At 54.2% G+C, this 14,780-nt stretch overlaps 4 protein-coding genes across 4 annotated transcripts; all 4 read right to left on the bottom strand.

The window, feature by feature from the left end:
* Nucleotides 1-447: 447 nt before the first annotated feature.
* On the bottom strand, nucleotides 448-2,636 carry G647_03505 (uncharacterized protein; the record flags this gene model as incomplete). Its single annotated transcript, XM_008727850.1, has 6 exons — nucleotides 448-933; nucleotides 1,111-1,448; nucleotides 1,523-1,906; nucleotides 2,046-2,242; nucleotides 2,327-2,397; nucleotides 2,493-2,636. 6 exons carry the CDS (start codon nucleotides 2,634-2,636, stop codon nucleotides 448-450), a joined length of 1,620 nt encoding a protein of 539 aa, XP_008726072.1.
* Nucleotides 2,637-6,323: 3,687 nt separating this feature from the next.
* On the bottom strand, nucleotides 6,324-8,127 carry G647_03504 (hsp60-like protein; the record flags this gene model as incomplete). The annotated part of the gene is made up of 2 exons (XM_008727849.1): nucleotides 6,324-7,825; nucleotides 7,878-8,127. 2 exons carry the CDS (start codon nucleotides 8,125-8,127, stop codon nucleotides 6,324-6,326), a joined length of 1,752 nt encoding a protein of 583 aa, XP_008726071.1.
* Nucleotides 8,128-8,921: 794 nt separating this feature from the next.
* Nucleotides 8,922-10,314, bottom strand: G647_03503 (uncharacterized protein; the record flags this gene model as incomplete). The annotated part of the gene is made up of 2 exons (XM_008727848.1): nucleotides 8,922-9,317; nucleotides 9,370-10,314. 2 exons carry the CDS (start codon nucleotides 10,312-10,314, stop codon nucleotides 8,922-8,924), a joined length of 1,341 nt encoding a protein of 446 aa, XP_008726070.1.
* A 1,445-nt stretch (nucleotides 10,315-11,759) lies between these two features.
* G647_03502 (uncharacterized protein) lies at nucleotides 11,760-12,692 on the bottom strand (the record flags this gene model as incomplete). The annotated part of the gene is made up of 3 exons (XM_008727847.1): nucleotides 11,760-12,462; nucleotides 12,516-12,568; nucleotides 12,621-12,692. 3 exons carry the CDS (start codon nucleotides 12,690-12,692, stop codon nucleotides 11,760-11,762), a joined length of 828 nt encoding a protein of 275 aa, XP_008726069.1.
* Nucleotides 12,693-14,780: the final 2,088 nt, after the last annotated feature.

The raw sequence follows: 14,780 nt of genomic DNA, 5'->3' as shown, positions 1-14,780 counted from the left end.
TTTCTTCCTCTTTAATCGATCTCCACAAGCCTGTACAGTATATCTCATTACGTTGATAAAGTCTGATGATGTCATTGAGCTCTTGTTCTTGGACGATGGCAAGAAAACATCAGGAGCTAAAACTTGGCGCAAGCAGCTCTTCGACCAAGACGCAGCGGCTCTTCAACCAAGACGCGGCAGCTCTTCAACCAAGAGGCAAGCAGATCATTGTATCTCTTCAACCAAGAGGCAAGCAGATCATTGTATAGACGTTTCATGTTCTAAGCTCGCAAAGTGAAGAACGAGGACCTTTTACAGCAAGGTCAGCAGGGCTACCTACAATGCAGGTCTATCTGCCTGCGATCGGTATGTGCTCTTGAGTGCTCCGTCAGATTTCCATCCCACGACATACAGAGTACATGCAGTAAGCAATGTCGGCTCAGGTCCTGGTGAGTCGTGCCTACCACCTCAATCATGCGCCTCCACCATTCCAATGGCCCTCAGGTCCAGTCCCCTCCAATGCCTCTGGCCCCAAACGAACCAAGACCCCAGCGCGAGCAGCACGACAAACGCATAGATGGGCAATGCATAGTTCATGTTCGTGCCCGTCACGGGCAAGCTCGTGGGGAAGGGCAGCCAGACGGTCAGATAGACGGTCCACAGCAGCGCGAAGATGTTGACCGGCGTCGCGAAGCCAGGCCACATGCGCCAGGCGCCGTAGGGAACCTGGGCGTCGTCGTTGGGGGCTTTGTCGCTCAGTCGCCCCGTCAGGCGGGCGTGCAGGATGCACGAGATCGCGATGATGTAGCTGGTATACAGGCCGAGGGAGGACAAGGCGGTGAAGGCGCTGAACGCGGTGCCGGTCGTGGAGCCGACCTGAAACAAGGCGAGGAGGCAGACGATCACTATGGGGAGCCACGTCGCGTTGACGGGGACGTGGAGCTTCGGGTCGATCTGTAGTCGGGGGTGGTTGCATTCGGTCAGCGACGAAGTGAGGTATGTATGGCAGCCGGCCAGCAGAACACCATGCGATGAGAATAAGGAACGTCTCACACGCACGCACGCACGCACGCACGCACGCCCACGGAGAAAGAGGGAAAGACACTGAACAGACAGCCTGGCTTAACTCACAATGGCTAACCTCCTCGGCAGGGCGCCATCACGGGCCCATGCCCAAGTGATCCTACTCACGCTGGCCACGCTGGCCGCCACGACGAAATACGTCACGATGATCAGACTTGACACCATGGCGTTCGTGGCTTTCATGGAGCCCGTGGCGTTGAAGCAGATCGGGATGATCGGGTAGGACGCGTCAAGGGCGTCGTCGACATTGCCAATGCAGTACAGCAGGACGAGAACTATGGCAAAGGCCATGGTCCCGTTGATGGCGATGCTGAGGACCATGGATCGCGGCACGGCGTGCTTGGCCCGTCGCACTTCCTCAGACATGTGCACGACGCCGTCGAAGCCTACAGATGATGAGCAGTTGTCAAGAAACTCGATTGGTGTCACACGTAAGGGGGCACGGGGTTGAAAGACGCACCGATGAACCCCCAGGCCGGGACCAACATGCCTAGATTGAAGGCCACGAAACTGCTCCTGTCCCACCCGCTCAGCACACTGCTGCTCGACCACACGAAGTCGGTGCTGCTCTTGGGACTCAACACCAGCAGGACGATCATGAAGACGACGAACAGGAGGACGTGCATGATCCCGCTGGCCAGCTCGAGCCACGGCACGAGCCAGAAGGTGTACGTGTTGATGATGCCCGAGCTGACCAGGAGCGCCCACATGATGAGCGTCAAATGCCAGCGTTTGGGATCGTAGCCCGGCACGTTCTCCGCGATGAGGGCTTGAAGGAGCGCGGCCTCGCCGGAGGACGAGCCGGCCAGGGCGCTCACCCACGCGAACCACGTCACCCAGCCTGCTTGCATGCACGGGATTGTCAGCGCTGTCAGATTGGGAGCGTGACTCAAGTTCCTTCCAGGGCGCTGCATATCACCTCACATCGTCGGATAGCATACGACGTGCACGAGAGGAGGAGGGGGACTAGAGCAGACTCGCACCTTGCATCCACGTAATGAACCGCCGACTCCGCTCCGGCGCCATGATATGCGTCCAGTGATATTGGGCGCCCGCGATCGGGAGGATCGACCCCAGTTCTGCCATCGAGTACGCCTGGGCGAGGGAGCCGATGATCACGGCGATGGCGCCCCAGACCAGCGAGCGGGGCCCTCCGTTCCAGAAGGTGGCCGAGATATTTCTGCTCGAAGGCGCGAGTTAACTTGTGTTTCCCTAGTCAGGTGCGAGGAATGATGATGATGATGGTGTCGTCGTCTCGACGTACATGGCCATGACTTCCCATGATTCCATGAATGTCAGCGAAAAGGCCAACAGTTGGGCGAAGCTGAACAGGCGCTGGCAGGAGAGTCAGGACGACATCGTACAATAAGTAATTATGTTTGGCAAGCGTTTGGAACGGAACGTGAGAGTGGAAAAGGAAGGGGAGGTACCCTCAATGACCGGCCGTCCCCTTCGCGCGTGGTGGCCGGATATGCTTGCGACACGTTCTTTTCTTCGTATGACCCCGTCTTTGCGTCTTGAGGGACGTCGTCGACGGAGATGTCGGTCCCTTTGCTGATTTCGTGGGAATCCATGCTGTATGCTTCGCTCAGAACAGAGGTCAAGTCCTTGCGTAAAGTAGAACAACAAAGCATCTACCAACGATGTGAGAGAGTGGTGAAGAGACAAGATAGCTCATGGGTCGTTAGAGATAAGACCTTCGATGACACGCGATATGTAAACAGTACGAAGTCCTCAGTACCCGGAGCATGGCCGGTCACGGAGAATACTCAACAAAAAACCCGCAAGCCTGACTGGTATCTAGACTTAGGTTGCAGAACCACTGCCAACTTACACGGTAAGTATAGGTAGCTACGGGAGCTAGCTCAGTCACCGCGCGGCAGTTGGTCTGGGTACGAGACGACAATCGGTGAGCACCGAGAAAGAAGACAAAACCCTTCAAAGATCCCAAGGATTCGAGGCTCAAACGCAGACCGACAAGCAAAGATATGCAGGAGACCACCTGTTCGCTGGCGGCGAGCCCACAACATGCGACAGAGGACCTTGGACATGCCGTAGCTTGGGTTTTGCCATGGACATGGGCATGGGCATGGGCACGGGAACTCAGTGCTGCATAATTACTCGGAACCCAGTTGTGTGCCAGTAGCCAGTGCCAGTGCCTGTACCTCATCGCTAAGCTATCAAGGTCGTATCTGCAGACGACGATCCGACCCGTTTTGGTTGGAGGAAGCACGGACGAGATATGGCGATGGCATGGGGAGAGTGTGCAGAGAGGTGGATGTCGTCCAATCATGTTGAGCCGATTGTCTTTGAAGGATTGTGTCCTGTCGTGTCGTGTCGTGGTTCCATCTCGCTGCATGCTTTGCGTTTCCGACTAACCGGCAATCACACTGCTAGGATACTCAGCATGGAAGGGAAAGGCGGGCAATACTCGACTCCATGGGAGACAGACATAAGCAAGTTGCGGCATTTCGTTCGAGGTCGCGAGCTGGAGCATGTTGGCCTTAAGGCCTCAAGGACCGAGGCAGTCTTCCTGTAGCATTACTCCGATCTGTGAACGGACCCGACCGGTGGTGCTGTTGGCCTCGTCACGTCTTATTGTATATGTATATGCGGTCAACCGCAGTGGGTGCCAAGTACGGAGGACAATATAGTCGGTTCCAAGGCAGGCTCATCTCCTCTTGTCGGTCTAGGTATCTGTCTCCAACTCTTCACCTAATTACTTGTCGGCCATTCTGGCTACGGCCTCCATTGCTCCCGTGGGGTGTGATTCGCAACGGCTTCGCTTCGCACCGTCCAGCGGATTGTTGAAACCACCATTCATGACCACATATATCGCCTCTACTACCGATCCGCTCCGCTCGGGATACTGCTGTAAGACCCGTCGTCGCACGATCAAAGCTCGGTAGTCCGACGCCGGACGCATGAGCAACGCCGAGAATGACTTCTCGCACGGGCTCAACTGCAACTGCATATATACGGACCGGCATTCATCTCCTGTCTACGCCTGCGACGATATCGACGTGTCCTTTCAAAACGGCTCTGAAGTAATCCTTTCCTGATATGACTCGGCCATCAAGATCAAGGGATTGCGAGGATGTGCGATTGAAATGTCGCCATTGAGCCAGGCTGCCGTAGGAGACGGTGCGAGCCGGGTGATTCTCGCCTTGCCCATCACTGTTGATGGCGCCGTCGTGTTAGATGGCGGTACTCTCTTCGTCATCGGATCCGATAACTGCAATTTGGACCTTACCGTCTTCCGGGCCTCCTCGATCGTTTCTGGGGTCAACAAAATAGATTTTCCGGTGTCCGACGGTTACCATGTCGGACACAAGAACAGAGCCGTCATGTCTCTTGGGCAGAGTCTCTAGGATCTCTAGGAACAACCCTGCCGAATATGCCGTGGTAGCTGTGTAATCAGGTAGGGACGAGAGAGGAGTTCCGATTTGACGAAGTGAACAGTGTGACCCCCGGCTTTATTGGTGTCAGGATTATACGATGCCTTCCATCTAGACTCTGGATCCTGAGGCCGTATTGACGTATAAAGATGGAAAACGGATATGGTCAAAAATGAAGACGAAGCGGAAGACAAGGAAGCCTAAGACGACGAAATCCAAGACGAAGAAGAGGAAGACGAAGAAGAGGAAGCTGAAGACGAAGAGGAAGCTAAAGACGAAGGGGAAGCGGAAGACGAAGACGAGGTCGAAGTCGAAGAGGAGCGTAGTCCTCCTTGAAACACGAACCAGCAGTACCGTCAACTACTATACAGTACGTAGCAGCTTGTCCGTTCGTAGCGAGCACCACTTCACCGCCTTCAGCTAAATAAAAGAATCCGCTCTAAACTACCTACCTACATAGCAAAGGGCACTTCGACATTCAATTACTGCACAGTACTGTACCTGTCCCTGCTCGTCAGAATCCACCGTCACAGAAATGCGATCCCAGCCCGGGAACATAGACTCAGAGCAAGCCTGCCGCACAGGCCGAGGCGAGAGCTCCAAGCAATTCTAAGTACTCCGTACTCGTACTGGAACAGTCCCGGTTCGAGCTCTTCACGTCTCGCGCGCAAGACGCTTTCTACCAAGCCTGGTAACGCTCACAGGTGTTGTGGTTCAGCCGTCTCTGTCGTGCCCCTACCCAGAAGAGGGAGATCCAACAGCATACGAATGTATGATTCTTGCAAGGCTATTCATCATGCTAGCGCATCTGCACATTGAAACGCCCAAATTCGCCAAACTCAGAGACGCTTTGCCTAGCGATGTCGGTCGCCGGCCACCGGTCCTTGTAATCGGCCAATTGTACGACGAAAAAGTGTGTGAAAAGCAATGATAGGCATCGAAGATGAGACTTGTTCGGAGCGACGTAAACACACTGGTATTTGTGCCAAGGCTCCAAAATTGGAGCTAGACGCTTCTAGACTAGACAGTTTTGGGCTCCATCTCACCAGCTAGAGCGCGGAGAGGCGAGTCCCTATATATGCTCAGACATTCGCTTTCAAAGCTCATAGAAACTAGGTAGTATCAGCAGCGTCAGGTTTGAGATGAGCAGACTTTCTAGGCCCCACGATAGCGAAGCACATCTTCTTAGAGATCCTGCGCATCTTGCCGCAACGAAAGGTGCCGCCTTCTTCTCTGATAGGTACGAGTGGTACACGATACATTGTCAACTCAGCAGGGCTTGCCAATAGGAAGATCTGGCGTCACCAGACATAATCAATATTACCAGTCACGAGATTTTGTTCCACTTCTTCCATTACATTGCGTGCTTCTTTCACTACAGCTATGACCAAGTCTTATCGTACAGTGCGTCCAATCACCCACGCAGTGATCGCCATCTCTTCGCACGCGGGCTGTATCTTACCACTGTGAGGCTGTCACCCAAGCCCAACGCTTGTCAGGTTCCAACTCCAGGCCACCCTTTCCGTTACTGGCATCCCCTTCCCTTCCCGTACTTTTGAGACAATATGTGTAATAAGTACACAGGTTTTCGAATTTGAGTGGAGAGTAATGTGACAGTCTTGCAGAAATGTACAGAGGTGATAGACAAGTGTCCCGGGGATCCAACCGGCCAGATTTCAAGGTCATGTGGTCGACTTCGGTGCGGCGGTCCGACTCGAGAGCATCATGTCGAAGGTCCAAAGTTTAATGCTGAGGATCTGAATTGGAATCGCTGAAACGCAGGAAGAATTGCCAGCATGAGGAGCATGATCAAGAGAGAAGGATGGATTGGATAGCTTCATCATCAGCTCACACTAATGGAGCTTAGAATCCGCCCATGCCACCCATTCCTCCCATCCCGCCGCCCATTGGCATGGCAGGCTTCTCTTCCGGAGCGTCGACAATCGCGACTTCCGTCGTACCCAGTAGTGATGCGACGCCCGAAGCGTCAACGAGGGCAGTGCGGACAACCTTCAGAGGATCGACGATACCCTTGCTGAGCATATCGACAAACTCGCCAGTGGCCGAGTCGAAGCCCTTGTTGAAGTCCTTCGCATACTCATCCATAAGCTTGCCAACGACCACACTGCCTTCAAGGCCAGCGTTTTCAACAATCTTGCGGGCAGGGCGCGTGATGGCGTTCTTGATAATGCTGACACCAAGCTGTTGATCAAAGTTGGAGGGTTGAACGGCACCAAGAGCATTGGCGGCAGCCTTGATGAGGGCAGTACCACCGCCAGGTAGGATACCCTCTTCCACGGCAGCACGGGTGGCGTTCAGCGCGTCGACAACACGGTCCTTCTTCTCGCCCACCTCAACTTCCGAGGCACCGCCGACCTTGATGACGGCGACACCGCCGGACAGCTTAGCAAGACGCTCCTGTAGTTTCTCCTTCTCGTATTCGGAGGTGCTGGGGTCGGCCATGACGCCGCGTATCTGTTCACATCTTTGGGCAATCGCATCCTTGCTACCCTCGCCGTTCAGGATGATGGTGTCTTCCTTGGTGATGGTGATGCTGCCCGTCGAGCCGAGCATGTCAGGTGTGGCCTTCTCCAGCTTGATGTCCAACTCGTCCGTGAAGACGGTGGCGTTTGTCAGGATTCCAATGTCACCCAGGATGCTCTTGCGGTTGTCGCCGAAGCCAGGAGCCTTGACTGCGGCAACCTGGAGTTGACCGCGCAGTTTGTTCAAAATGCAGACAGCCAACGCTTCTCCATCGATGTCCTCGGCAATGATGACGAGGGGTCGGCGCATCTGGGTGGACGCCTCGAGAGCGGGAATAATGTCTTGGACGGCAGAGATCTTCTTCTCCGATAGGAGGATCAAGGGTTTCTCGAATTCGATCTTCTGGGACTTGGTGTCGGTGATGAAGTAGGGCGAGGTGAAGCCGCGGTCAAAGCGCATACCCTCGGTGACCTCAAGCTCGTCCTCGATAGTCTTCCCTTCCTTGACGGTGATGACACCCTCCTTGCCCACCTTCTCCATGGCATTCGAGATCAAGTTGCCGACATGAGTGTCGCCGTTGGCCGAGATGGTCGCAACTTGAGCAATCTCGGCGCTGGTGGTGATGTCCTTCTTGTTCTTTTGCAGGAAGTCGACAACAGCCTCGACGGCTGCCTGTGTACCTCTTCTCAAGTCCATAGGATTGCATCCGGCAGCAACGTTCTTGACCGTCTCGGAGAAGATGGCGCTGGCGAGAACGGTGGCGGTTGTTGTGCCGTCGCCGGCCACCTCGTTGGTCTTGGAAGCGACATCCTGGATCAGCCGGGCACCCAGGTTCTCAAACTTGTCTTGGAGCGTCACGGCTTTAGCGACGGTGACACCATCTGATCCATCGTTAGTATCTCGAGTCTCGGGGAGAGAGATACCAACACAAACCTTTTGTGATCTTAGGAGAGCCGTAGCTTGATTCGATCAGGACATTCCGACCCTTGGGACCGAGTGTGGTTGCAACCGCTTTTGACAGCGTCTCCACGCCCTTGAGCAGCTGTGCTCGTCCCTCGACGCCAAACTTAAGCTCCTTGTGAGCAAACCGCAGCTGCTGTAAACTTCGGCCAGCTGTTCGGGAGTATGGGGAGGATGAGGACGACAGAGAGGAGCGGACTGCGGAGGAAAGAGCGCGCTGCATGGTGGCCGATGGCAATGATCAAGTGCAAGGCGGTAGTAGCGAACAGGGGAAGGAAAGAGAGCAGAGGATGGATTGATGAATGCAGGATAAATGCAGCAGGAAGCGTGAAGCGTCGAAGCCTCGCATGCTGGATCTCGAAAGAAAACTTTTGGAGATTCTGTGGGTCCTCGGCCGCACTCGACCAATCGGTATCTGCCACCAATCGGAAGCTGGCATCAATCAGGCCGCCCGAGCAACGCCGCTTCGCTATGAATCAGCAGCTGCTGGCCACGACTACTGCATCCCTAATCTTAACCCAGGCAGCATACTCCGTGTAGGGTTCATCAGAAGGTGGAAGAAGTGGAATGGGTGCATCTATTGTGACCGTTATCAAAGCTCAAGCTCTGCTCCGTATGCTGCTTGTTGAATTCAGCCAGCACGCTCTGGTCTTCGTCCGCGTGAGAGGGGGCTGCCAGTGAGTGCTTGGTAGCCGATTGATCTCCCGATTCGTGAACCTTGAGATCTGAGCCCTATGTCGTGTCCGTAACTTGCACCGAAATAAAGTGCGAATAGCACAAGAGAAAAGAAAAGAAAGACAAGGGTGATTCAGCATGGTCCGAAAACTCCTCCCAGACTACACCACGAGTGCCTCCTGCCATGGAATACCACAAGCTTTTTTCGCCGCAATTCGCCGTCGCCGTTCCCTAATCTCGTTACGCCGCCAGGGGTATCATGCCGTGGCCGAAATCGACGAACAGCTGTTCACCCTGTTAGTGCTCACTCTTCCGCTCTGAACAGCAGCAACTTACTCCAACTTAGGAGTCGACCAGAAAGTCGCTGTCCTGAGTGGTCAGGAAGACGTCGTCTCCTGGCATACTGTTGACGTGATCCTGCTCGTTGATTACGTCGCCGGTATGTCCGTTGTCGAAGCTGAAAGAGTTCAAGAAGTTGCCGTTGGACATGGACGGAAGGTTAGAATAACCCATGGCGCCGCCCAGAGAGTTGTTGCGTGACGAATCATTCGATGTCGAGTACATGCTCATGCTGGGGAACTGGCTGTTGAAGGCATTTTCCTGGGGCATGAAGTTCATCATCGAGGCAATGTTGGAGTACCCGAACTGTTGACCCGAGAATCGGTTGTCGCTGTTCAGGTAATCGACTCGATTGAAGCTATGCACATTGCCAGGTTGGAATCGTTGAGACATATCAGTCTGCATTAAGGTCAGTAACCTTGCCAAGAAGGCGGGATGGAGAGAAACTTACCACCATTTGATTGTTTCCATAGACCTGGCCATATGGGGTGTCGACAATGTGTGATTCCTCGAGGAATGCACCTTGAAACTCTGCCTTTCCTGCAGCATCATCCTCGGCGTGGACGACATCAGTCTCAGCCTCACTAGCAATATCATCATCTTCAGCGAATGGGTCAGCCTCGCCGTCATACTCGACGCCATTGTCGACGACTTGCGCCTGCTGGTCGACTTCGGGCTCGCCCTCATCAGAGGAAGGAGCCGCCATCTGGGAGTAGTCACGCTTGACACCACGGGTGCGGGTCGCAGGACCAGAGTCTTCTGCTTCGACCTTGACCATAACATCGTCGACTTGAGTGTCTTCAATAGGTGCAGCCAATGTGGTTGCCTCAGAGAGAGCAAGAGGGTCTTCGACAGAGGCTTTAGTGGCAGGCATCTTGCGCTTCGACCTAGCAGAGGAGCGACGACGTTTCTTGGGAGAGCCGTATTCGGAGTCAGAGTCATATAGGTTTGGAACCTCCTCCTCCTCGTCATCGCTCATGTTGTTACGGCGCGCCTTCGTCTTGCCTCTGGTCTTAGCCTTTGCCCTGGCTGCCAATTTAGCTGGACCATCTTGCATGGCTGGTTCGTTGAAGAGCGCATTCTCTGTGGTGTCCTCGCCGTTATCATCTTTCGACTTATTCGCGGCACGCTTGGCTCGCTCATAAATGGAAACGGGCTGCTCTGCATCTTCTTCCATCTTGATCTTGGTCGGGCCACTGGTGCCGTCAGGAAACAGGGCAGGAATTGGTTCGAGTTTGACACGAGGGTTGGCGGCACTGCCATAGATCCTGGACGGTGCTTTGGTGATCATGCCTCGCTTCACAGATGGTGGCACAGGAATGCCAGCGGCCATCATGAGGTTTCGGAGCTTGGCCAAGTGCTGTACGATGCCACCCTCGGTAAAGGTAGGACCCATGATCTCAGCGACTCGAGCCCCTGTTGGCGATCCGTTAGCTAAGTGAACCATGCTGGGTTGCAGGAATGAAACACTTACATGGAATTTTCAGGCCAGCTTCGGTACAGGCATACTGAATGCAGAGCATGAGTCCCTTGTCGAGATCATCTGGGCACAGTCAGTTCTCTGGACTGAGCTGTAAAATATTGAATGCCTTTAGAACTTACCGTCCCAGCGGTTGAGGATGCGAGGCTTGCTGGGAGATTTTCTGGGAACCTTTCTCTCAGGCATCTTGGCTGAGAGCAAGGATTGCTGGCTCTGTGTCTGAAGTTCTCAGTCGTCAGTTGCACCGCAAGCGATGGAGCTGGGGACCATGGTGTAGGTGTGACAAGAGAGGAGAAGGGGGAGAGGGAGGATATAGGGCTGGTTATTGTCCTCGACGATCTGCGACAATAGTGACGGAAGTGTTCAGAGTGTGAGGCACGGTGAATGGCAAAAAGGACGCGACTGGGGAATAAACAGAGGGATCTGGGGTCACCAACACGTGCACGAGGGGCAGAATACCCGCTGCGGTGAACAGAGATCAATGGAGGGGCAGAGGAACAATAGGATTGGGTTCGTGCGATGAAGAAGAGCGCTCTGTCGGAGGATGTGCTGTTGCCTGTAGAAGAGACTCACCAGACTCTGCAATCCGATGGATTGAGGCTCTCGACGACGTAGAGGCTCGGCCTGCGAGCTGCGAGGGACTCAGAAGGTAGAGGGAGGAAGACACAAAGGGGCAATGACAAAGTGAGAGGGAGATGTCGTGGTTGTGGGAGACGGAGGGCAAGAAAGGAAAATGGAGAAATGTCGGAAGAGATATCGGGTGCCCAAGACGACCACCAACATCCCTCAATCGGCACTGCTGGTTGTCGACATGCAGGTTCTCTTCGTCGACACGCTGGTGTTCTTGGAGCCAATGACGACTGCTGGCCTTGTGCACTTCTTCAAGCTATGCGCGCATTTTGCAGAGAGCCCGGCGCCCATTGTCTTTACCAAGCAGGGCCGTTAAAAAGTCCAAGATGTTTGCGCCCAATCGACAGTCAATCTGTCTGAAGAGGAGGCGTCAATGGGTCTGCAGGAGAAGATTCTGCACGACCTCTGTGAATATGTCGCTCTTCTGCCTCTTGCTCCGCCAAGCAGGCATCGCAGAAGAGGAGGTGCTTGCTGCTTTGAGCCGCTGAATGTCCTTTGGGTCCTTGTCGCTATCACTGGACTTATTCTGGGCTGGAAATGGCCTCCATCATCGTGGTAATCAGCCTGCTTCACCAGAGGTTGTCGTTGGCGAGCTCGCTGAACCCCAGCTCTTCCTTGATATCTGCTCACTGCAAACCAGACAGCTTGCACTCTACAACAGTCATGCCTCCCTATTGCCAACCCAGCGGACGTCATATCCATTTCCAGGGACCTGGAGACTTGGAAACGAATCAGTCCACGACAACAACACGATCATCCGGCTTCGTTGCCTCCTCATCTTCTACTCGACGTTCTTCCGGCTTCTCCATTGGCACAACGCTCTGTGGGCGTGGCGGTATTCTCATGGGCAACGACTCCATTAAGTGTGGTGGCTGTCCTATCTGATACTGCTGCTGGAAGGCATCCTGGTGGGTGTACTCTTCGAAGCCGGTGTCTGGAGCGGCCATTGGCATCGACCATGGCTCTCTGAAGTTAGTCGGCGCAAAAGGGGGATACATCGGCAGATCTTGCACCACCTGATGGCCATAACAAGGGAAGCTGGGAAAACCGAGCCGTTGCTGCGTTGGATATGGCGGAAGCGGACCATGAGCTGTATGAGGAGGCCGACCGATGAACATGGGAGGACCAGCTGGCCCATGTTGCACACCACCGGAGACGCCAGGCTGGGGGACGTCATTGACAGCTTCTGCCTTCAACGAAACAGATCCGACAATCTCCTGGGTGGCATTGGTGGTCATTTTGGGCCTCTTGTTGTCGCCCTCTGTTACGGTGCTGTCGGCTCGGTCCAGCTTTCGCTTCTTGGCTGAAGACTTCTCGCTCGCTCTTCGCTTCACGGGCTTCGGGGCGGCGACACTGGTAGCGGCGGCAGCAGCTGCATTGGGAGCGCTTGAACTGACACCGTTTGCTTTCAGAAGTCTCTCATACCGTTTGGCCCTGGTATCTGGTTAGGAAGGACCAGCCGATATGCATACACAGGCGATACTAACGCTGCGCCTTTGCTGACAACGCCACATTCTTTGGCTACTTCCACGAAATCAACCTGGAACTGTCAGTCCACTAGGGCTAGGCTTGCTCGGAAAGCCCTGGCTCACCCGTCCGTTGTTAGAGTGCTTGACGCAGCTCAACAGGAATCTCAGCTGATCGTCGGGTGTCGCCCGAGACATTTTTTCCGTGTGGTATTCAGAGAGAGAGAGAGGAGACTTGAGACTTTCCCAGGTAATCAGGTATGTGGGTAGGAAGGGAGTCAACTATGGCGACCTGGTCTGAAGAGGAAGAAGATGGATCGTGAGGACGGATGGAGCCCTAGAAATGGACCGTCAGCCACATGTACGGTCAACGGGGTTCCATTGACGCAGAACTGTATTGGTGCGATGGGCAGCTTCCATTGTCATATCTTTGACATTGACAGGGAAGAGATTGTTAGCGGTCAAACGACTGGGCCCCTTTGATCTGTCTTTCTGAGAGTCAAAGACAACGTTGGCAAGGTTGCCTACAGATAGGAAAGAAACAAGCGGGATGTCCAGAGCAGCTGCAGCGTCTCAAAGACCTACTGGGGACTTCTGCTGGCGTAGTAGATGCAGTCAAGAGAGTTGAGGTTGGAAGCTGCTGTGGTCAGAGGTCGTTGAAAGTGTGAGTTGGAGTCCAGGACGATGTCGCTGTGGAAGAGCATCGCAGCGACCAGATATACACAGCCTGTCGCCGCCGCCGCGGTCTCTACGCCCCTCTGGACAAGTGATTCAGGCTACTGCTGATCGCAAGAACCATGCCGACCGCGGTAATATCTGCATTTGTCGTTGGCGACGGATTGCTCTTTGTTCCTGACTACTAGACCTGATTGTAGTCGCCAACCTAACAGAAGTACAGGAGCAATCGCCATTATCAAAACGTATGGAGTAAACCTGACAAGCGAGATCAACGCCAGCAATCCACGCCATCGAAACCTATGTCAAGCACGGCTCTTCCCATAGAGCGTCACAGTCCCACAAGAGCCTTGATTTGCTCCCACCCTTCAACTATTCCTCTGTCCCAAAGCCTTACTCGACCATTCAGCACCATCGACTATGTCTCATCAGCCACCCGGTCTACACTCGACTGAACGGACGGGATCGGCGGATGGCAACATCTATCCGACGTCGACCTGTTCACTGTTTTGGAGGAGCCCCCAGCGTCCACCGTGGTAGGTTGATTGGACTGTCTACGAATGATATCATCGCCAATAGTGGCAGCGAGGGTACCAACAGTAGTACCACTGAAGCCGTTAGATTGCTACCATTGAGGAGAGAAGATTCCTTCATCTTTGTTGCTGCGGTGCAGTGAAAAGGGCGGCAATTGGGGGGGAATCTGACCAACACTGAGACATAAGGAAGAGGACAAACACCACTTCGTCATCGGCGAAGATGTCATTCGACGAGCGACAGCAATAGCCTGCTACGGGCGACCTGGACAGGGCGACAACCACACTTACCACGGCGCTGTTACAGCTTAGCGGCCAACGACGGCAACACACCTCCGAGTCTCAACATCTTCCCGGGCTCCGAGTCCAATGCCCATACTGAATGGACGTGAGGAGCTCAAGTCGTCTGTTTTACCTATTCCCCATGCCCGGTCAGCGTGGTCAGAGCATCACCAGCATCAGTGGAATGTGGCGCAGACAATGGCCGTCCGGTTGCGAGGCTCGTGAACTCAGGGGAACCGGCATCGGGATTTTGTTGTTCCGCGACACGACGGTGCTCTTTCCCAAGCGGAGAGCAATCATGCGGCTGGTGATGTTCTTTGATATAATCAAACTATGAAAACACCATAAATTGAGTAGGCTGTCTTGCCGCTACAATGCTACAGTGGAAGTCTTTCATTTGAGGCTCACGAGACGTAGCTGGTTGTGGTCGACACATGGCAAGCTACCTGCGAATGCGCCCTTCCCCTTCCGAGTTCCGTGGCGGTCTGGTGCCACGCATGGATCAGGTATTTCGGGAGACCGCGATCAATGTCGTGGCAACTGAAGGATGCGTCCCTCGATGATGGCGGAATATTACTGGGTTTGGAAGGGGAAGATTAATCGAGAGAATTGTATTTGTGGATTCCTTGCCTATTGGACTTCCGGGGTCATTTGCTGCTCCCCTCGGTCTGCCGGTTTTGCCATATCTCGTCCAAAGAGATTTATCCCGCTCTCCTGCACTGATGACCCTGGTTCGATCACTGGTTTCCCGTTAGAGTCCATCTTTTACTAGCTGCATCAATGTCCCCCTGATGAG

Source organism: Cladophialophora carrionii, assembly GCF_000365165.1.
Source record: "Cladophialophora carrionii CBS 160.54 unplaced genomic scaffold supercont1.3, whole genome shotgun sequence".
Lineage (NCBI taxonomy): Eukaryota > Fungi > Ascomycota > Eurotiomycetes > Chaetothyriales > Herpotrichiellaceae > Cladophialophora > Cladophialophora carrionii.
This window is presented reverse-complemented; position numbering and strand designations above follow the sequence as displayed.